At 35.1% G+C, this 24,644-nt stretch overlaps 2 protein-coding genes and 1 long non-coding RNA gene across 3 annotated transcripts; 2 read left to right on the forward strand and 1 right to left on the reverse strand.

The window, feature by feature from the left end:
- Positions 1-2,088: 2,088 nt before the first annotated feature.
- On the reverse strand, positions 2,089-7,952 carry fam210ab (family with sequence similarity 210 member Ab). Its single transcript, XM_058747711.1, has 4 exons — positions 7,796-7,952; positions 6,192-6,630; positions 5,096-5,207; positions 2,089-4,997 (listed from the first exon to the last, which is right to left on the reverse strand). Exons 2-4 carry the CDS (start codon positions 6,593-6,595, stop codon positions 4,677-4,679), a joined length of 837 nt encoding a protein of 278 aa, XP_058603694.1. The 5' UTR covers positions 6,596-6,630; positions 7,796-7,952; the 3' UTR covers positions 2,089-4,676.
- A 1,451-nt stretch (positions 7,953-9,403) lies between these two features.
- Positions 9,404-11,413, forward strand: LOC131522614 (uncharacterized). Its single transcript, XR_009266575.1, has 4 exons — positions 9,404-9,477; positions 10,665-10,734; positions 10,857-11,008; positions 11,181-11,413. It is a non-coding gene; the product is annotated as an uncharacterized LOC131522614 (long non-coding RNA).
- A 3,058-nt stretch (positions 11,414-14,471) lies between these two features.
- mc5rb (melanocortin 5b receptor) lies at positions 14,472-24,572 on the forward strand. The gene is made up of 2 exons (XM_058746896.1): positions 14,472-14,787; positions 22,372-24,572. The coding sequence occupies exon 2, from the start codon at positions 22,453-22,455 to the stop codon at positions 23,437-23,439; it is 987 nt and encodes a 328-aa protein (XP_058602879.1). The 5' UTR covers positions 14,472-14,787; positions 22,372-22,452; the 3' UTR covers positions 23,440-24,572.
- The last annotated feature ends 72 nt before the right edge of the window (positions 24,573-24,644 follow it).

The following is a 24,644-nucleotide window of genomic DNA, read 5'->3' on the forward strand; positions in this document are numbered from 1 at the left end:
AATTAGCCTATAAAATAATCCAGTTATAATCCCGTTAACCCATGTCACTACCTGCTCACATTTTCCACCTCCACCTTATAATACCACAACATAGATATTCATTGGCATAATCTTCTAATCAAAATGCCAGTGTGTTCGAAGGATATAAAAACCCTGTTTTGCATGTTGTATAATCTAGTCCCCAAGGATAATTAATCAGGTTTAAAATGTGGTGAAGTCAAGGGCTAATGTGATGGGCATTTTTGAAAATACCTATTTTTACCCAGCAATCCTCTGTCCTGTTGCCTTTGCTTTCACTCTGACACCGTCCAGAGTGAACCCGACCCTGACACCAGCTCCTGCCCAGCACGCACCAGTCCTCGACACCGAACTCTCTTCCTGTTCTCATATGTTCCTCTTATTTGCCACGTAGACATACAGTCAGGAAATCCAAGATCCGTACTCTTCAGAGCGGCTCTCTGCATTCAGTTTAAGCTTGGGTGTAATTGATCACAATCGTTTAGGCCCAGATAGAGGATGTTGAATCCCTTGAATCTGGTCCAGAAGAAAGCCCAAAGACTCTTACCAGTTAGTGCACACGCATCCCTTTAATAAGGAGACTGAAGACTGAGCCCCTGTTTTTAGTCACCACCGAATCTGTCGAGGACAGATGGACTTGTGAAAAGGCCTTGGTGATTTTCTATTTTTTTTTTTTTTTTTTTTTTTTTTTAATAAATACGTTTAGATTTGTTCGCTGGGGATTATGGTCAAAAAAGTTTTCAAAAGCAACACACTCACCTTTATAAGCTACTCTATATTTGTACTCGGAATGTTAGAGTCAGCCAATCAAAATGTTTGAATGCTTTTATTTCATGTCTGTGTTAGTTGCCTTTTATTTTTTATTTTTTTTCTCTGCTCATGGTGGGATTTCTTTTTTTTTTTTTTTTTTTTCTTCTTCACTTGTGGACAGAAATTACGCCGTCTGGACCTGTGTGCTCCATACCAGACTAAACAAACACTCTCATCTTCTATATTCAGAATAGTAGAACCACAACAACTTGACTTGATTTGGAATTTTTAAATCCTAGCAGTTTCAACCCCTGGCAAAAATTATGGAATAACCAGACTTGGGGGATGTTCACTTATTATTATTATTATTATTATTATTATTATTATTATTATTATTATTATATTTTTACTTTATAGCAAATAAACAAAACACAACTATTTTTGGTTAATAGCTGAGCATTCTGGTTTTGTGAAACAAACTCAATCAAATTAAATTGCTTCTGTTAAATAATTATTTTTTGTTTTGTTTCACAAAGCCAGAATATTATAATATTATTAAACTATAACATTAAAAGTTGTTTAATTATATAAAAAAAAAAAATTTCATTATTTTTGCCAGGGATTGTAGGCTAAATTTTAGAATTCTAGAATCCTATCACATTTAGATTCTAGCTGATTCAGAATGTAATATTCCTAGAATATAAAAAAAAAAAAAAAAAAAAAATGGCTAGAATTGGAATTCCAGCAGCTCGGCTTGATCTAAAATTGTAGAGTCGCTTGAATGGTGTCTAGATGCTCTTGTCTTTCAAGCACAGGCTTTAAAAGCTCACAACTTCAGAAACACTTTGCAGAGGCTGAGATGAGATGTTTCTCTCAGACCATCTGCGACGATTACTCAAGGCTACAAAGAGCGAGAGCACAATGTCACCGCATTCGATTTTAAGAGCCCTTTCTCTGTTACCTGTCCATCTGTTCTTTTCACTGGCCGTCTTCAGCGCTTTCACTAGTCAGTTTGCTGCTCCCGCTGTTGCTGCTGCTGCTATGCTGCTTCTCATCTGCTGCACTTTTTGCTTTGCCTGTTTGTCCATCTTCGCACCATCCTGGTAAATGCCTTTGTTCTCTACAATTTGTTTTCGGTCTCAAAGGAAGAGCTTTCTGCCGTTTTCTACTGTCCAAGGAGTTTGCATGTTACTCACGAGCTGAATCGGTGCCTATCGATCGTGTTGTTTTTTTGAGCGACGTAGGAACCCACTTGCACTCTAAAAGTTCCCACCTTAGCTGTGCCTCACTTCCAATGGTGCTTTCTTCTTCTGTGTAATGTTCTTTTTTTTTTTTTTTTTTTTTTTTAATCGTTTATTTGTAAGGTGCTGTAAATAAAGTTAGTCTGTATGCACATATCCTACCCAATGGGTAGAAACCACAGAAAAAAGACATTGTTAATAATGTAACAATTTATAGCTGATATAAAGATTTTAACACGGTGGCAACGGATTTGTAAATGCCTACAGTTCAAATGTGCTTTTTTTAACTTAATTTTATTATTATTATTATTTTGGCAAACAAGGAAATTCATTATCAGAAGGATGCTTAATTATGAAAGTACTGAACTTGGAGTTTTATTGAGTAACATCTTGGTACAGAAAGAATGAATTGCTGTTCTGGATTAGGATGTTGCTTTAAACACTGCCCCAACAACAAAAGGCACACATATATATATATATATATATACACACACACACACACACACACACATGCTCACAAAGGAATTTATTCAACTAGTTTTTAATCAGAAAACTATGAAAGCCTGTTTCCACCACAAGACAAAAATGAAAAATATGAGGTAATTGCAAATCTCACAATTTTTTTTTTTTTAATTCCTTGACAGGAAAAGAAATGTGAGAGGTGAGCTAAGAAATTAGAGATTTAATCAAATAAAAATAAAAAACTTATGAGAAAAAAATAGAATTCTGAGTTTATCTCAATTCTGACCTTTGTTTCCCCCCCTCAGAACTGAAAATTGTGAGATGGAAAAGTCACGATTGCCTTTTGAATTTTTGAATTCCTTTGTGGGGGAAAAAAACTGAATTACAGAATCGTTAGATAAAATTAAGATTTCACTGAAAAAGGACAGAATTGCAAGATATAAACTCAGAAAAAATGTCCGAGCTTATATCTCGCAATTCTGGAAAAAAATAAATAAATTTAAACAGTGGTGGAAACAGGCTTCTGTAGAAAACCCTTTTAACTTTAACTAGTTAAAGTAAGTTATAAATTGGAATGGAAACATGGAATATGTAGTTACCAGTGCCAGACTCCCACTCACAGACACCAACGCTGAGGGAAGAAATGCTTAAAACAACAGTGTTCATTTGAATCCCAACATGTACATGACTTTTCATGCCACCCTGTGTTGTGCTTCCTGTCTTTGCAAGTTTAATAATGAACCAAATGAGAGATGTAGTTTTAACATTCTTATTTTTGTTATATACTGTATTTCAGACATTCTTGTGTATGTGGTGTATAGGAGCAAAAAACGATTTTAAATTGCAGATATTTATGTGCTGGTGCTCCACTGTACAGTAGCTTGTATTCGCATGTCTATAGTTATATACCTGAAGATAATGTACATAGCGATGCCATTTTGACTACAAGCACCTGACTAACAGCAGTTGTGACATTTTGAGCAATGTACCGAGATGCTTATGAAGCTTTTCTTGCACAAGCACAGAGAACTAACAAAACTGAGAAGGTTTAGACTCGTTTTACTCTGATGCTTAATCGAGTGTCAGAAAACAGACATTCGGCATTAGAAAGCTACACAATAATAGACCTTTTACACGGCTCATGTTACTCCGTATGTTCATGTGTGTGGACATTTTCTATACATGCACATGTACATATTTATTTTATTTAAATCATTGTGGTGTAATAGGTTTTAAGCATAAGGTCTGTTACTGTAATGCATTTTTTTTTTTTTTCAGAAAAAGTAATCAAAACATGTTGCTCTAATCACTGTTATAGTCAAACTTTTATGCTTGTACTTCTGCTGTTGTCCAACTGCAGTTAAACTAATAAACTAAAAGTACCAGTTGCTGATGTGTCTAATACTTTAATTTTTACTTTAGATATTGAAATGATATCCAATACATGTTTTCAGATAAACAATTTTATTATTCTCTCAATGAACATTGGCATATTAAGGTGATTTGAGTTTAGATTAAAAAACTAGCAGCTTGTCCAGATACACAAACACGGTGCAATTCAGGACGTTGTAAAGTCTAGATGACTGTAGGCAATATGCACAAGAACTCAAATACAAACACATGATTAAAAACAAGTGAAAATCGTTTAAATATCAAATAGATACTGATATTTAATTATCACTTGGTAGTCAAGTAGAGATGATTTTAATACATTTAAAACAACTGAACTAATATAGTCACACAAACACACTTAACATGATTTTGACTTAAAATAATTCTAGTATTATTGCTAGTTCAAGTTTGCTTCTCTCCAAAACACTTAACTTGAAGATTTAAGTGCATGGAAACCATTTCAACATGATGGTTCTTGTGTATGAACATTCACCGCCTTAAAGGGAAACTTCACCCAAAAATTAAAATTCCGTCATCAATTTACTCACCCTCATGTCGTTTCAAACCTGTATGAACACAAAATACTTTTTTCGTCAATACAATGAAAGCCAATGGGGTCCAATGTTGTTTTGGACTTGACTGACTTGCATTATATGGACAAAAACATTTTTCAAAATAGTTCTGCAACAGTTGAACTATCCCTTTAAGTCAACACCGAATACCTTGTGACAGTAATTATTGATCGTGTGAAACATTCCACAGTGTGCAGAGTTTGAGTTTTTAGTGACGTTTCTCTTCCCATACCCATGCAGCCTAGTCGGCTTTCTTACGGAAAGTCATTTTGTCTTTCGTCTCCTGCAGTTTCTCAGAAAACTTGTCTTTCGTCCCAGAGAAGCGCCCTTTGGTCTCCTCCATTCGTTCTGAGAGTAGTTCCTTGGTTTCCTCCATCTTCTCTGAAAACCTCTCTTTCGTCTCCTCCATTTTTTCAGTCAGTAGTTCCCTGGTCTCCTCCATTTTGTCTTGAAGGTACTCTTTAACAGGAGGAGGGGTAGAGAGGTATCCGTGTTTGCGGAGGTACTGTACAGACACAGACGTGCCGCCCAATGTAACGGTGTATCGTGCAGGAGTAGCAAGCTGTGACCAGATAGACGGAGTGAGAGAATAACATTCACAATGATTAATCATACATCACGTATATATTTTAAAATACTCTTGGGTTTTTGTTTATATACCTTATACATTGCATAGGCTGTGAGTGCATAGCCACCCTGGGAATCTCGTAAAATTCCCACCATCCAATCTGGTAAACCAATGAACTCCAAAAACGGGACCAGATTCACCCCTCTGCAGGGAACACAGAATATCATTTATGTATCTTTACAAGAGAGAGATGATTGCTTTTGTAACCTTCAAGTGTTGTTTGTATAGCAATAGCTGATTGTTCAGATGACGCTGCTAAAGCTTGTCTGACCTGCTGAAGCTCAGACGGACTTTATCTGGAAAAACTCGACCTCTCTGCCAGCCTCACCTTAATGCCAGTGCGCTTAGTCTGTATGTTTTGATCTTTGAAGCAAAAGCACCTCAATTCATGTAGTTTACTAAATTTAGAACTTTTAAAGCCCATTTTGTACCACAAGACAACAAAGCAATGAGCTCAATTACATAAATGCATCATATTCAGAAAGCTACAATAATTGCACGAGGTACAAAATATTGGTATGATATTGGTTATCATATTTTTTAAATCTATCTTCAGTTTAATTCATTTACATTGCCCCTGTTGTCATCTAACATTGTTAAATTGCTTAAATTCAAGTTAATATAATAATTTAACACTGTTAAATGTAATATTTAGCAAAACTACAAAATATATTTTTGTACTGTACACTATAATATTGTAATGTCTACAGTATTTTCTATCTACTTTAGTTTTTAGTGATTTATTTTAAATTTTTTGGAGAAAATAGTATATCATTTTAATATCAGCCATTTATCGGCCATTAAGTGAAAATAATTATCAGCAGAATTATACCTAATTAACTGTCCATTTAATAAAGAAATGTGGTCTTTTAGGGTCTGTGCTTCCAAAATGTAAATCTTTGGAAAACACAAAAGATGCAAAACTAAAATAAATCTAAATTCTAAATTAAATCTAATATGTAAATGGTCATAAATTCTCAGAATAAAACAATGACTGGAAAAAAAAAATCAGAACAAGAACTGACAAGCTGAACAAGTCTATGAGAATATTTTTATAGAACTTGGCACTTGTCATTGTTTTTATTGTCAAAGGGTGTGGTGTTGTGCAGAATGCTGATATTCACTTACTTCATTGCAGCATAATAAAAGCTCCCAAACCACACAGTGGACGTGACGATGTGCACAGGCACCATGACTTTACCATACTGTTTAAACGTCTTTTTAAATCTCTGAAAGAGTCCGATAGACTTGTCCTGCAGAGGGTCGACATCACCCTTATTCTGAGGGGCAGACCCCGTATCAGCCTTATAAAGACCCTCGGTCCCTGCCAGACTCTGCGGAGGGTTTAATGGCGTTTCTTCCTCCGTGGACGTTTTGCGGCTCTCCTTCGTCCTGATGACATTAGTGCAACTGAAGCAGCGTGAGGTCCGGACGGTCACAGGAAGCTCACGCACAGCCCAGGTGTGACCCAGGTATGCAGAGCGCAGCAGGACCACACGCCGCAACGTGACTGGAGCCCACATCCGCTGCATCGCCTCCTCCACCTACAGAGCGCCACCTACAGGACCTGCACATCCCAAAGAGGTTAGTGACAAATTACACCCAAACTATTAACATCTGGCTGATGATCTAACCGGCAAATGTCTCACTTGATTGAACTTGTCTCTTTTGAAAGCTTTTCATTTTAGAGGCTTGAAATTACAAATATAAAAGTATTTCAAATTAAATGCAATTTTACACACATACATATATATTTACATATATGTCATTTAAAAAATAAAATGTGCATATATATAATTTTAAAAATATTAAATACTATATATATATATATATATATATATATATATATATATATATATATATATATATATATATATATATATATATATATATATATATATATATATATATATATATACATAGACAGACAAAGTGTGGCTGCTTTGATAAAGATTAAATAAAATACTTTAAAATAAAGTACCATTGATTCAATTTTAGGTTCATGTAATACAACTTATAACATGTTACTGGAAGTTTTAAAGTTAACTACATGATTACTGTTATTTAGACATTAGTAATGATTCAAAAGTCACAAGTTGAGCATGATAAACACATGCCTTTGGTCAGGTTAGATAAGGGTCATGGCTCTCCGTCAACCACCAGACTGATCAGGTTAAAGACAAAGTACTGTAATTCCAGAGATTAAGTTAGTTTTAACCAGTTAGCTGAATTTTACTATTTATCTGTCTATAATTTTTGCAATGATGAGAATATTCCCTTAAACTTTCTTCAGTCCTTTAAATGAAAGAGCCTTTTAACACAATTTTGACATGTTTCTCAACTTCTAAGCAAAAGACCAAGGATCTTTAGCTGAAAAACTACATTTGCGGCGCTTTGTTCAGTTTAATAACATTATATAAACTGAGCTTTATTCAGTCACGAGTTTCAACACATTTAATCCACCCGAAGTTCCTGAAATGTTGTTTTATGAAGTATAAATAAATGTTGGTCTTCTATGTATGATATTGGGGTTGTTTTAGAGGACAGACAGACGTCTGCAGAACTAAAATCACTAACGTCTGAGCTCAAGTTAACAGGGCCCTGATCTAAACTTCAACACACACGGCTTTGCCACTCCTGTAGGATCAGACACATTAGCTGAAACAACACCAAATGTATCAGCCGGAAGAAATAGTTAGAAATAGTTGGTTAGAAACAGCGTGGAAACTTACATTCACTTCTCGAAGGTCTGCTGTGGGTTTAAGGAGAGTCCTCGCAGCGCTCCATACTTCAGCAGACACATGTCATGTTCGCGCACGTTCTCCAGACACATCCACATGGAGCTGCTGCGCGCGGCATCATGGGAAGTGTAGTAATTTGGGCGGAAGCATTAGATAGATTCAGTTTAGGTTCAGGGAATTCGAAAAACCTTAAACTTTTATCCACCCACTTTTTTTGATCCAACTATTGTTGTTGTTATTTTATATCTATTTTTACATAAAAACTATTTTTCCATTTATTGGGCGAGTTACTAAATAAAGCATTAAAAATATACCAAGAAAAGAGGTTCAAATATATATATTTTATTTTATTTAAAAAAATATTTTATTTTGTTTTTTATTACTATCCTATTTTAATCTATCCTAAATCCCTCTGGATTTTATTTATTAATTTTTTTTTCTGTATTATTATATTTAAAATAAGGTTTTCGTTTAATAAACAGTTGTTAACAAAAAAAAAAAAGTTTTTCGTACAGTTTTTATATGTGGATTTATATTTATATTTCTGCCATTTTCTAAGCCATATTATCAAAGCAGTAACATGGAAAGGTGGTAGGCATCTCGTTTTATGTTTTTTTTCCCCGTTTGAATCTGCAGTTACGTTTTGTCTCCACTAGATGGCGAGGAAACGCGGATCAGACTCTTACTTCTCCTTAAACTCAAGTAGCAGAGTGGAGCCAGTCAGCCAGCTGTTTAATTTTAGCTTGTGAAAACAGTGAAATATATATATATAAAAAAATAATAATAATAAATTTAATTTATATATAATTTATTATTGATTCATATTTTAAATGATTCTTCTTAAAATATTCATGCTAACAAAATGCATTACAAACCTTTATGGTTATTCCCATTAATAATTATTCAAAAAAAATAAAAATTAAAAAATATATAATTTTTTTTTTAACAATTATGATATGATGGCATAAAAAAGGTGGTTCCTCTGTTTTTGTGTTTATCCAGCAGACACTTAACTCTGACTGATTAGTGTACTTCTATTCACTCTTCACTGTGTTGTATCACAATGACTCATATCTCAGGATCTTCCTCTGATGACTGCTTTAGAGCTCACAGACAAGCCCTCTCCATTCAAAAACCTTTTATTTTGATGATGGCCTCTGCGCAGGTCAGCACAGGTCGACTGGAGCCTTCTTTATGATTTTATTATTTCATAATTGTTTGTTTGATTTCCTATAGCCTCAGAGGAGCAATCAGCAATCCTTTGTGGATATTGGTAAAGCCTGCAGCATGACAGTATTGTCTTTCATGACCAATGCTACCTTTTCCCTCCACTCATCTGGGTCTCTGCCTGTAGGCCACACTGTAAAAAATTGCTGTAGTTTCTACAGCAAAATTTTACAGAATTTTACTGTTTAAACATTTTACAAGATTTAGCTGTAATTCGCAATGCATTATGGGTCAAATAAGGTTTTACAGTTGTTAACTGTATATTTCCATGTCAACTGTAATTAATTTACAAGAAGCAGGTGTTATCACTGTAGCTCCTGCTTTTTACACTACTTTACTGTAGTGTGGCATTATGGGATTGCGCGCGCATGGTTCAAATCTGAAATCCAGCCGACTGGAGCAGTGCCAGAACGATTGAAGATTAGAGGCTTTATTCATAATTCCTGGTAAATTCACTTAAGAAATATATCATTTTATATTTATTTAAGTTAATGTATAAGTGATATCATGTCACAATAGCCTGCTATCACACATTTAGACAAGCGGCCTTGGTAACTTATGTGCAGTAAGATGGAAATTGCTATCATAGCATAGTTAGGCTGAATGCTGTATTTTTCTCATTTTGGCAGTTTAATTTTCTTATTGAGAGCATTTAAAGTCGTGTTTACCCAACTTTTAACGTAATGCCCAGTGTGAACAATTAGTAATGTTAACTTCTATCTGTCGAAATAACTGACGAACAGCAAAATATGTGAAATTTCATTTATGTTTTCAACTGTCCCATACTGACTTGACATCTTACTATAATTAGAAACAACATGTAAATGAGAAATTGTGTCTATTGCCACTGTAGTTGTACTTGACATTAAAGCTTGTCCTGGGCAATTTTTTTGTGAAATACATCTTTAGCGTTACATGCCGGATTAGACAAGTTAGCCTGATTAAAACTTGAGTGAAAAAAAAATAACTAACGTTAGGGAAGCATCGAATCGCAAGACTGATTCTGATTTTGCTAATGTTACATTCAACAAACAAATAACCTTAACAGCACACATAAACTCACAGAAGAAACATGAGGTAAATGTTCAAACTGTTGAGTTTATTTATAACACATGATATTGTTAAGTAGCATAACAAGTGATCTGTTGCTGATTATCACGATTGCAAATGTTACCTAGTTCAATAAACAATTAGTTAACATTAAGTTACTTACTTTTTAGACACAATATTGACACTTGTTTTATTTCACCAACGAAAATCGTTCCAAACAAAGATCAAAAGCAAAACTCAGCGGTGTTTTTACTGAATGATTCAGCATTCTGAACGAATCGGTTCAATGACTGACTCAATTGACTCACTCATTAAATTATTTGCTGCCACCTAATGGTGGTTTAGTTTCACGTTTAAAAAGTATCATTGCATTTTTACAACGTTTCTTATTTGTAATTTCAAAAATTAATGTAAAACATTAATGTCATAACACAGTTGTAATTTTGCATTATAAATTATTTATTAATCAAATGTAAAAATTATTTTAAAATATATACCTTTTTGGGTGTTCATTTTGGTCTCATTTATGTAAATGCATTTTTTTTTTTTTTAATCACAAGATAATTTTCATTATTTCTTGTAGGTGCAAAGAATAGCAGCTGATGTCGAGATATGTTTGATGCTTCAAGACTCTCTGAAGCTGATTATATTAGGTAATGTATTAATTCTTATTAATTCTGTTGTAAATCATTTGATAAACTTGTATTTTAGATTACATTTTATATTGAAATACTGTATTGTAAGTTACATTGTTGCTTCTATTTATTCATTTCAGGTGCACCCAGTGGCTTTTGACTAGGCCTATTCGAGGGTCACATGGTTGTGAATTCATACCTCAACTTTGCGGCTGGATTTTCAGTCTTATTACAACTTCAGTCTGGCGTCCCGGGAGCAGGCGTCTTTTGCACACTTGAGTTAATTTCAAAGGTAACATGTTTTACTTGAGTAATTTCATTTGTGAAAAAGGTTGCTTATTTAGTTTAAGTACTGGTAAATGCTGATTGTATTGTATAAGTGGCATTTTTAAATTTATTTCATTGAGCTAGTTTCATTCAATACTGAACTTTATTCTAAAGCTTCTGCTTGTTTTTATGTGCAGATGTTTTGTTGGAATCACAACACTCACTGGATACAAGACGGATATACAGAGGCAAAACAAGTGGAAAGGTCTCAGAGAAGAGGGACAACCCTCATGTGTGTGCTCATCTCAGAAAGTTGATGGACTTTCAGTATGTATTTATTAAATTGTCTTTTGCAGGAATATTCTAAATTTAATAGAACATAAGCTCAAACAACAGAATTTGTGGTATAATGTTGATTCCAGCATTTTATTTTAATCTTTTAACCAAAATTATACAAATTCTGTTGATTGACCTTAATTTTTTTATAGAAAGTAAATGTTCTACTCATAATATGGCTTATTTTTTTGTGATATAACAGCTATTTGTAGTTATTTCGTGATGCTATGTTATTTTTATTATAAGATTTTAACTGTTGAAAGACTGACATTTTTATTTTTACCAGTAAAAGCCTTGCAATGTCTTTCTGCCAGTTTTAATAAATATTTATTTGCAACATCTTTGACTTGGTTTTTATTCATTTGTAAATGTATTAAGATAGTTCTCATGATAATTCATTTAAATCAGTATTTTACAGTTTACTGTTAAAATTATTCTTTGCAGCATTTTCATTGTTAAATTATTACAACATCATCTTGGATTTAGGGGTATTTACAGGATTTTATTGGCAACTTTTGTTGCCAGGTAAATACTGTACTTTAGTGAGATTACAAAATATTGCTGTAAAATATATTTACAGGATTTTATTGGCAACTTTTGTTGCCAGGTAAATACTGTACTTTTGTGAGATTACAAAATATTGCTGTAAAATATATTTACAGGATTTTATTGGCAACTTTTGTTGCCAGGTAAATACTGTACTTTTGTGAGATTACAAAATATTGCTGTAAAATATATTTACAGGATTTTATTGGCAACTTTTGTTGCCAGGTAAATACTGTACTTTTGTGAGATTACAAAATATTGCTGTAAAATATATTTACAGGATTTTATTGGCAACTTTTGTTGCCAGGTAAATACTGTACTTTAGTGAGATTACAAAATATTGCTGTAAAATATATTTACAGGATTTTATTGGCAACTTTTGTTGCCAGGTAAATACTGTACTTTTGTGAGATTACAAAATATTGCTGTAATATAAACTACAAGTTTAATTCAATGTTACTGTAAAAAATACTACAAATTACTGTATTTCACATACAGCAATTAACTGTGATTTGCTTTGCAGTATTATACTGTAATCCATTTTACAGCAATTAACATAATTTTTACAAGATTTTATTGGCAACTTTTTTGCCAGTAACATCCTGTAAATTCTACGGTACACTTTTTACAGTGCAGTTGTACTTACAAATGAATCAACAACATCCCTCCCACTGGCTTTTATCTCCCTTTGATTTTTTTTCGTAATGCAACCGAGATGATTAAAAAGTCTTCTTATCATCTTGTCAGTTAATATGAAAGAAAGTGGTCCCCTGAGTCAAATCATAAAACTAAATTCAAAGAAACATAAGAGGATGTGGAAGAACAGTGGAAACCAAAAATCAGATAATGGCAGTTTCATAAAATGTCATCATACGTTTAATTTAACTTGAAAATATCAGGGCACATCTCTATACTGTTCAAATGCTGAGCAGCATTCCGGTACTTTCTCTTTCAGCCTGGGGCCTCAAATCACATCTCAATCTCATGATCGATATCTCATGACCAGTATGACCTAGTGTGAAACAAGACATGAAGAGACTCACTACTAGGAAAATTAACGGACTATTTATAAGCAGATTAAAACATTTTTATGTGGATGAGTAGGGTCACTAAGCAACAGCTCTGGGTGATCACTGTTAAATATGTCATATGAATGAATCACATACCGTTATGAGTGTTGAAAGCAGTATGAAACGAATGAGAGTGATTATACATACAATGGCTATTTATATTCAAGTAGCCTACAACTGCTGATTTTAGATGTGAGATGAGAAAGTAGTAAATAAACACTGTTCAACTAAATATAGTGTATACATCAAATCAGGCATAAAACATCAATAGCGATTGGTTGAAGGTCTGGATGGTTAATTCAGGTCTAATCAGTCCTCATTACACTGTGTGCAAATCTTGCTGGTTGGTTGTCAAAGAGGAAATTTGGAAACAAATAGTCCTTCCTGCAGGGATATTGACACTTCGACCTTTGGCTTTCTTATAAGTGCATTGACCTCCCAGCTCAGTCTGATCTTTCTCGTGGCAAGATGATGCTCATGTGAGAGTTGGAGATATACCAAAATATAAAATTCATTTGTGAAAGTGCTTCTTTTTCTTCTTGCAACTGGTATACTGCAACTGCAAGTATGATTTGGCTAATATTTATACACTTGAGCTCACAAGTTTGTGTAAAACAAGCATGAGGAGACAAAATCACTCGTCTCAGTTGCACAAAGCTCGAAATACACTCAGACAGATGATTCAAAATGTTCATGTACAGATTGATGAGGGTGACGGAGCGATGTGGAAGTGGGTGGCCATGTATGCTAGAGGTTAATGATTTTAACTAAATTGTAGTTGTAATAATTTTTTTCCTAAGTGTCATACTTCATACATTTGACCGTGAGATTAATTCTCATTTTGCTTCATTATATATTTTCCCTTTGTCATGTTCTTTCTGCTAGGCTGCATCTAACAGGTATTTTGAGTGAGTTATGATGAAAAGGTGTAGATGTGGACTATAAAGTTCTGGGACGCACTTAAAAAGAATTTCTCATCTGAATACAATATACAGTAGCTGCCCTAAACATATGCATGGTGTGTATCGTCACACCTAACAGGTTTATATACCTGTTTTACATTATCAAAATAAAAATATGGGCCTATTCCTTGTACTTTCCTTGTACTTACTGCTAGGTTAAGATATTAGTTTAAATCTTATAGTTCTTACAATATAAACCATTGGATTTATGCCACTAATGCTTTCAAAATATAAATGCAACTCCTGTAACCTATTCATGGAAAGTGCCAGCATGTAAGGTGTTCATTTCCATGTTTTTCCTCTCACTTAACTGAGGGCACTTCCTTCTGCTTTTCTCTTTAATTAACTCCTTTGGAGTTCCTTTTCCTGTTTTGAGTTTTGATATACGCTCCACTGAGCTCACGTAATAAGTTCTGGACATCAGCTCAACCTTCTAAGTAGACCGGAAGTGCCCAGGTGTTCCGGAGCTGCCATTTATTCAAATAACACAATCAAAATGCTCTCTTATACCGGTATTTGTTTCAAACTGCCAACAACCTGTACACGTAAACGAACATAATGAGTGTAGGCTACATTTGCTATTATTCGAACAGGCAGTCCATGTTCCAGTTTTAATGCAGCGTACTGTCAATATTACACAAACTGATTTATTTTAGTACACTATTTGTTGAACACTGACATGACTAGGGACAAAAATATCCCTAAGGTCAAGATTTAAGATGCTCGGTAATGCAACAGCATCGCTGGCCGGTACAGAGCACGACTCCGCGCGGGGGTGGAGCGCGCGTTGTGTTGCTATATGAGCGCGCGCTGAGAAATTCTACAGCAGTCTACATTCTTGCTTTAGATCATTCATTCCCCATAAACCACGTCCAGCGATGCTTAGCAATGTGAGTACATTTTCTTTTCCTTCTACTTCTCATTTTGTTTTTGTTTTCTTGGAGGTATCATACTAATTTTACTTGCTATAGCCTTTTTACTCATTATTTTGTCGTTTCATTTGTTGTTTTATTGCATTATCTATTTCATTATATATATCATACAATATATTGCTGTTGTTGTTTTTGTATTTTCTGTTGCTATTATGTAGATTTGTATGATCGATGTTGATTAACTGCACATAGCCTACTATGTCATTATTTGCAACAACTGTTCCCACCTCAGCAACAGTTAAGAGACTAGTTTGTGCAGTCTGTTAACTTTATATAACCTTACTGAATGAAAAATAGCTGCATACTACCACACGAATTCTGTGCAAATCGTTTAAATATCACTTTTAGTTTATTCCCGAGGTGTTACTCTGGAGACATTTGAACTGCACACCTGCTTGTGAGAGTTATGTCAGGGGGCTGCAACAGACTGATTTATAACACCACTTATATCCTTGACAAAATTGAACTCAACAGGGGGCAGCTTTTTATAATCCAAATCAGCTGTCATAGAGCATTAGGAGTGTTTGAATGCTATTCCACTGTGTTTGACAAATCCACTCAGTAAGTGTGGTTTATCAAATACAAAGGCAGACATCTCCTGAATATTGATGCTCTGTCACTGGGCTTGTGAGTAATGTCTTTGAATTTAGTAAAGGTCAAGCCCTCTGATGAATTATTGTTAAATTGACAACAAATTCTATCTATCTATCTTTTTTATCTCTCTCTCTCTCTCTCTCTCTCTCGCTGTATATGTATATATATTATTGATTGTGTGGGTGCATTTTTCATATCTTTATAAATATGTTCTCTTTCCGAGGGCATAAATTAACTGTTGATGCTTAAAGCAGCTATAGGGAAAATGGTAAGAAACAATCTGTCAGAATGAGGGCTGCTCACATTGAGACAGTTTTTTCTGACCTAATGTTCAGCGTCACGTCTGACAACCTGAAATAGAGACATCTAGAGTCAAAGATGGTTGAGAGATGGATGATTTCTGTCTCATTTATGTTCCTTTTCTGTATGTGTATACACATGTGCGTGTGTGTGCACGTGTGTCGGTATGTCCGTTTCTGTTTTAGACCAATTGACATGAAAGGGTGCAATAATCAATAAACACCTATCAGAGAATGAAAACAACAAGTGTCTTTAATGCCACCAAAGCGCTTCAAAATCAATATGTCACTTGTAAGGACTATTGGGGATATACTCTGATTCACCCACTGTTTTGAGTCCAATAAGCTGTGATTTCGTGGATTAAAAAGAATAAAAACAAAATGTATTCAGAGGAGATTTTAAAAAGCTTAATTTTAAGAAGACTGGTATTTTAATGAGAAGACGTGACGAGATGCTCAGTACAAAACACTGAGACACAAAGCAACAGAGCATATGATAAAAACAGATCTTATTCAACTTATTGCTGAATATTTCATATTTTCAGTTTGGTTCACTTTTTACAAACAAGCATATCCTTCCTGGATAAAGTGATATGCACAGCTCATCAGGTGGGCTGAATGTGGGATGACTTTAAGTCTGTATTAGTTAGTAACATTAGTCTGTAACATTTCATCATATTTAGGTGGGTTTTTGTTTTGTTTTGTTTTTTTGCAGTGCCTTCCAGATACAGCATGGTTGGTGAATAATAGTATTTTCCATGTTCTAGCTTAGAATATGTCTTGCAGTAGCCTCAGTACTTCATAAAGATGCTTCATTGACATAGTCCAAGTCTAGTCCTTGACCAAACATAATCTTGAGTGATTCAATATTAAATATCCTCATATAGGCTAATATTGATTGTGCCTTACAGAAATTGTTTGATCAAGCATTTTCATTCTAGAGACACCTAATAATGGTTGTTTAAAAATTATATAAATAAACCTACAAACAAATTTCACATTTAAACAGCTGAGAGGAGAATGACATTTCCGCTTAGGCTTCTGAAAATATTTTGAGCCAAATACCTGGAACATTTCAGGCATACATATATATTTTTATGTACCAGATTGACTGATGTCATTAAGAGCAAAGTATATGTTTTCTTTAATCAATAGCCCAGCAGACACCTTAATATCAATTTGACATCAAAAATTAGTTAAGACTTGATCAAGATAACGTCATTTTAAATTCAGTTTGGACAGCAGTTTCTTCCAGTGGTAATTGGGTGAAAATAGAAAAGTTAATCCCACACTGAAAATCTGTTTAATGTATATATGTTTGATGTTCAATGAACCTCAAATCGTCATGTCAAATTTTGGACGTCAGTTTGATCTGCACATTTGACCTGTTTTTTAACATTTGACTGGGAGGTGACTGGAATTCACTTGTGGTAATGAGCTGCAGACCTGCAGGTTGCCAGGTTGTGTGACTTCCAGTAAAGCAATTGCATGGCCAGTCTTTCAAGCTGACTGCTCATTTACAATGAAACTCCTTCCTGAAAAAATCTGATAAATTAAATTGAGAACCCCCTAAACAGGAACTACTAGGCTGCCATCTGCCCTAAATGGTAATGGCAGCAAATGCATTAATAGGAAGGATGTTTACACCTCAGCACAGCAGGACACGCTCATAGTGTTCTTGACTCCATGCTGACCTCCATTGTACCTACCTCTAGTCATGTAAGTGCAAAGTGACGAATAGCAGTGATTGGCCTGATCCACCATACCTGAGGGATTTCCTAGGTTCCCTAGGAAGGTCTTAATATTTCCTTTTCCCCATGTTTAGAGCAGACATTGCTCTCAGTGAAGATGTTGCATGTTCAAGCTGTATTGTGTATCTTAAGCATAATGTGTTTGTAAGGTTCTGTAAGTGATTTTTTTATCAAAAGGTATGCAGAAAAGATGCTGCTGCCTCAAAGATATCACTGAAATAAGTCTCCTATGAGATATCATGCTCAAGTTTTCATAAACAGTAAAATAAACAGTGTTGCAGGCTGGAAAAATTTCTGCCTCATAATTAAAAAAAAAAAAGAAGAAGATAATTACCTCACACTTCTGACTTCCTCACAATTTCAAGTTTATATCTCACAATTTTAAAATAACATCGCAATTATGTGTGATGTAAGTTAACAAATTTGAGAAAAAGTCAGGATTTTGAGAACTTGAAGAAATAATATCAGAAATGTCGAACTATCAAAATTGTGAGATATAAAAAAAGAAATCCCAAGAACTAAAGTCAGAATTATAAAACACAGAGTCAGAATTGCAAGCTATCACAATTCAGAGAAAAAGTTAGAATTATGAGAAGTTAACTCAAAATTGTGAAATATAAACTTTCAATTTCTAGAAATAAAGTCAGAATTGTGAGATTTTGTTCATTTACAGTGGGAAGCCTCTTGTTTTGTATGTCAGATATTGAGACTATGATAAATGAACTTGGAGTGGTTTTCATGAGTTTGTTGTATGAAATATTTTATGAATATAATGTGGATGTTTAGGGTCCTTTTTGCAATTGCACTTGTATTTTTATTGTATGTGTGTATGAATGGATGTATATTTGTGTATGTATGGATGGATGTACAGTGGTGTGAAAAAGTGTTGGCCTCCTTCCTGATTTTTTATTTTTTTGCATGTTTGTCACACTTTAATGTTTCAGATCATCAAACAAATTTAAATATTAATAAAAGATAACACAAGTAAACACATGCAGTTTTTAAATTAAGTTTTTTATTATGAAGGGAAAACAAAATCCAAACCCACATGGCCCTGTGTGAAAAAGTGCTTGCCCCCTAAACCTAATAACTGGTTGTGCCACCCTTTGCAGCAACAACTGCAATCAAGCGTTTGTGATAACTGGCAATGAGTCTTTCACATCGCTGTGGAGGAATTTTGGCCCACTATTCTTTGCAGAATTGTTTTAATTCAGCCACATTGGAGGGTTTTCGAGCATGAATGGACTGTTTAAGGTCATGCCACAGCATCTCAATTGGATTTAAGTCCTGACTTTGATTTGGCCACTCCAAAACCTTCATTTTGTTTTTCTTGAGACATTCAGAGGTGGACTTGCTGCTGTGTTGGGGTCATTGTCCTGCTGCATAACCCAAATGCACTTGAGCTTGAGGTCACGAACTGATGGCCGGACATTCTCCTTCAGGATTTTCTGATAGAGTGCAGAATTCATGGTTCCATCAATTATGGCAAGTCATCCAGGTTCTGAAGCTGCAAAGCAGCCTCAGACCATCACACTACCACCACCATGTTTGACTGTTGGTATGATGTTCTTTTTATGAAATGCTGTGTTGGTTTTACGGCAGATGTAACGGGACACACACCTTCCAGAAAGTTCAACTTTTGTCGCATCAGTCCACAATATATTTGCCCAAAAGTCTTGGGGGTAATCAAGATATGTTTTGGCAAATGTGAGACAAGCCTTTGTGTTCTTTTTGGTCAGCAATGGCTTTTGCCTTGGAACTCTCCCATGGATGCTGTTTTTACCCAGTCTCTTTCTTATTGTTGAATCATGAACACTGACCTTAATTGAGGCAAGTGAGGCCTGCAGTTCTTTAGATGTTGTTCTGAGTTCTTTTATGACCTCCTGGATGAGTCGACTTTGTGCTTTTGGAGTAATTTTGGTAGGCCGGTCACTCCTGGGAAGGTTCACTGTTCCAAGTTTTCTGCATTTGTGGATAATGGCTCTGACCATGGTTTGCTGGACTATTTTGTTTCTCATCTGTTTATGAATTTCTTAAGATCGCGGAATGATGTGTTGCTCTTTAAACATGCTTCACTTTGTCAGACAGGTTCTATTTAACCCTCTTATGTCCTCGGGGTCTATATGACCCCGATTGACGTTTCATTCGTTAAAAAAAAAATGGTTCCCTTCATCTTAGAGGAATGAAATTTTGTGACTTTTCCTACATTATCTATCTATACATGCACAGAAAAGCTGGGCTTGATTCGGTTGTTCTAAAGGTATGTAAAAAAAAAAAGTCACACTCATGACCTTTGGACCACATTGAAATGAATGGAAAAATCGAAAAAAATTTGTTTTTTATTTTTCATTTGTCTAAAAAAATCTATAAATCCAGAATAAATCTGAAAATTTCCATACCACAATGAAGTCCTGGTACTAGAGCACAAATGTAATGTGGAACGAACAGGATCACTTGCACACACACATGCTCGCGCGCACACACACACACACACACACACACACACACACACAGGTGTGACTCCAATTGAAAGCATTTTTTTTAGAAATTGACAAATAAAATCAATAATTCCAGCATAAATCTGAAAATTTCCACACAGAAATGAAGGCCTGGTACTAGAGCACAAATGCAATGTAGAAAAGACATGCTCACTCAAACACACACACACGCACACACACACACACATACACACAAATACACACAAACAGGTATGACTGCCACAGCCAAATAAAATCAGCCACAAATGCAGAACAAAGATAAAAGGAGTGAGACCTAATGCACACACACATGGGCACACACACACACACACACACTCACACACACACAGAGAAAGAGAGAGAGAGAGAGAGAGAGAGAGAGAGGTGTGACTGTCACAGAGAGCATCTGTATGGAATTTGTCAAATGAAATCAGCCACAAATGTAGAACACGTGTGAGTGAATCAGTGAGACCTAATGCATGCGCACACACACATGCAGAGAGAGCAAGGGAGAGATGAAAGGCAACTGACCTGTTCAACTTTGAGAAAGTTTACTCTGAGATCTAAGAGCTGCAACTTTGTTTTGAAAACAGAGAAATTGTTCCCACAGGAAAGGTATAAAATAACTCCTGTTCATTTCTGCATATTGCTGCTGTTTATATATATATATATATATATATATATATATATTATTAAATTAATATCTTCTAAATTCTAAAGTTAATAATTTTTTTTTCACATTTGGTTCATTAAAATAAATAATATTCAACTACAATCTGATTCTAAGTCTTGTCCTTTAGGTGTTTCTTATGTGGCGATTTCTGTGGTATTTTGTAAAAACAGACATTTCAAAACGCATCAAAAACTACCAAAATTCTACTATTTGAAAGAATATTTATTTTAATGTCTTGTATAATGTTTATACATGTATAAATTCACAAAATGTATCACAAAAGTTATGATATGAGCAGTTGGCCACATCCAGTAAAATGAATGGATCTCTATTGCCCTCTGCTGGGTATCTATGGACAAAACAATTTATTTCTTAAATTGTAATTCCTTCAGGTTTGTCTTTGACCAACAGATGGCAGAATTGTACAGCTAACACCTAGATCAATATCCAGAAACAAATTATATTTAATTTAGATCATCATTTAAGTATTTTTTTCATAAATTAATATTTCACACGCAAGCTAATGGTATAGTTGAGGAATTGTGTGGTAAATAGGTACAAAAGTACTTTGTATATCCAAAAACACAGCATTACTGTATAGATGAGAAGTAAACAAAAATAATAATATATTATATGTATTATTAAAAATGTACATTTTTTTTTACAATCATTCTTTAAATTTTGGGGCCATATAGACCCCAAAATGCACTGAGTGTAAACAGGAAACCGCAGACATATAAGTGATTTCTTGATTCAACAGGTCTGGCAGTAATCAGGCCTGGGTTTGCTAGTGAAATTTAACTCAGGTTTCTAAAATAATGTGGTTAATCACAGTTCTTTCATGATTTAATAGGAGGGGGCAAGCACTTTTTCACACAGGGCCATGTGGGTTTGGATTTTGTTTTCCCTTCATAATAAAAAACTTAATTTAAAAACTGCATGTTGTGTTTACTTGTGTTATCTTTGATTAATATTTAAATTTGTTTGATGATCTGAAACATTAAAGTGTGACAAACATGCAAAAAATGTAAAAATCAGGAAGGGGGCCAACACTTTTTCACACCACTGTATATGTATTATGTGTGCATATGCATATCTTTTATTATTATTTGGTGTAGTATTATTGAATATGTTTAGAGTATCTGTTTTTATATTTCTTGAATATTTTCTTGCAATTTTATATTTCTACAACAATTCAATCTCAGTATTGCTAAGCAGAAAAGTAAATAAACTTCAAACTTTTATTCTGTAATTTATCTCTATCCTTTAAACAGTTTTTCACTAACTAGGACCACGCCACAAACGAGCTGTGAAATAGTTAGTTGAACAGAGTGTTGGGGAAGAGTAGAAAGAGGATGAAGGGGCAGAGGGAATGGGATGATGGTCAGGTTGATCATGCAGGGCATCTAGTATTGGTGGCTCAGAGAGACTCAGGATGGGGGTACCGTCTCGATCATATTTAGGCCAGGCAATTAGGACCCCTGATACAACCTGAAAGAAAGAGAATGTGGGATAAGGTTGGCTGAATGGATGAGAAAGGGAGGGAAGGGTGGGTTTGAGAGAAAGAGACAAACAGTACAGTATGAGGCGGCCCGATATATGGAGGTTTCGGGAAGTCAGGTGATCGTTTGGGGCGCGGCCCTGTTCCCGAACGTCAGCTAACCAATTAACTCCCTTTATTGTCAAAACATCAGATGTTGCTCGCAAAGCTTCTGTACATTTCTCACAACAACTCTCTTTCTTTACAGCTGTTATACATGGGCGCAGCATCATCTATCTAACACCACCCGTCACCAAACTTTTCAGTAGAGTCCATACCACATCAGAACATGAACTCCTCCGAGTGGCCCACACTTTCTCCAAATTGGTCTTTCAGTCACACAAACCACAGCGATGAGTCAAGCAGGTCCAAGTCGAGTGCTCCAGCCGCCTGTGAGCAGGTACACATTGCGCCTGAGGTCTTCCTTACACTGGGCCTCATCAGCCTTCTTGAAAACATCCTGGTTATCCTTGCCATTGTGAAGAACAAGAACCTCCACTCGCCCATGTACTTCTTCGTCTGCAGTCTAGCAGTGGCCGACATGTTAGTGAGCGTGTCCAACGCATGGGAGACAATAGTCATCCACCTGCTGGCAAACAGGAGCTTGGTGATTGAGGATCACTTCATCCGTCAGATGGATAACGTCTTCGATTCTCTCATCTGTATCTCTGTGGTGGCTTCTATGTGGAGCCTATTAGCGATCGCGGTGGATCGCTATGTGACTATCTTCTATGCTCTGCGTTATCATAATATAATGACCGTACGGCGAGCTGGGATTCTCATTAGCAGCATCTGGACCTTCTCCACAGGTTGTGGGATCATCTTCATCATCTACTCTGACACTAAGCCTGTGGTGGTGTGCCTGGTGGCCATGTTCTTTGCCATGCTGCTGCTGATGGCGTCGCTCTACAGCCACATGTTCCTGCTGGCCCGTTCGCATGTCAAACGCATGGCGGCATTGCCGGGCTATAACGCCAACATCAGGCAGAGAGCTAGCATGAAGGGTGCCGTCACCCTCACCATACTACTGGGCATCTTCATCGTGTGCTGGGCGCCATTTTTTCTCCATCTCATCCTCATGATCTCCTGCCCACGGAACATTTACTGCGTCTGCTTCATGTCACACTTTAACATGTACCTGATACTCATCATGTGTAACTCTGTGATTGACCCACTTATCTATGCACTCAGAAGCCAAGAGATGAGAAAGACCTTTAAAGAGATCTTCTGCTGTGACGGACTACGCAGCCTCTGGAACCTGGTCAGCAAATACTGAACAGGATTCCTGTATGGACGAATGATGGATGAATGTGTGTATAGATGGATGGATGGATCAGTGCATAATTGCAGTGGAGGAGGGGTTGGAGGTAAAGAGCCTGAACCTCTTAATTAGGGACAGTATATATTATTTGTATATGCTTTTCCATGTACCTCATCATGTGAAATATTTTTGATGTTGCAGTGAATGTTTCATGTTGTGTTGTAAAATACTGAAGTGTTCTTAAAGTTACTTTTTTATATGTACTGTATTTATTATAAGCATTATCATCTTCCTTAGCAGGGGGCAGTTGTCAGGTCAGTGCATTTTGTGCACAAAAACACCTTTAATATTAATATGTTGAATAGAAATGTGTTCATCTTCAGATAATTTCTTTTTTATGAAAGAAAAACCCCCAGAGAGGACAGAAACACAACCATAAGCAGACACAACAAACAAAACATAATCATGCGAACATAATATGTGTATGCAGTATAGAAACAGTATAGAAACATACAAACTGTGAATAATATTGTAGTACATCTGGGAAACCATAAAACTCTCACAATATATGAACCTCAATACTGTACATCAGTATGCATGTCAAAATATTTAACTGTAATGAAATAAAATACTTCATTGTCATGTAAGCAGGCAATTATTATTTTGTGTCATTGTGAATTAAAAGATTCCATTTATAATTGTGTGTTATGCAAATGTGCAACGAATGTAATATATGCATGTACCTGTAAATGGTTGACCTATTATGTCTTGTCTTCTGATTTTGTCTTTTTTTTTTTTTTTTTGTTACTGCAATTAAAAACCAGCTGTTAATTCTCCTTCGTACAGTTGTATTGGTATACTGTGATTCCTTAGTATACTATCTCATACATTACAGGCCATTTAATGAGCTACTGTGTGTGGACAAATATATAATTTCCTGCATTAAACGCTAAAAGATTTTGGTACACTTTATGATAATATTCAATTTATTAGTTTTAGTTAATGCACTAAATCTCATGAACTAAAAATGTTTTTATTATTATTATTACTTTGGTCTACTTTATTCAGCAAGGATGGATGCATTAAATTTATCAAATATGATTTATGTTTTTATTCAGTTTAACTTCAGGTACCAAAACAAGAACTGGAACTATATTAAAAAAAAAAAAAAAAAACAGTAAAAAAAAAAAAAAATTATAATTAAAATGAAAAACAACAAA

This window comes from Onychostoma macrolepis, chromosome 16 (assembly GCF_012432095.1).
Source record: "Onychostoma macrolepis isolate SWU-2019 chromosome 16, ASM1243209v1, whole genome shotgun sequence".
Classification (NCBI taxonomy): domain Eukaryota; kingdom Metazoa; phylum Chordata; class Actinopteri; order Cypriniformes; family Cyprinidae; genus Onychostoma; species Onychostoma macrolepis.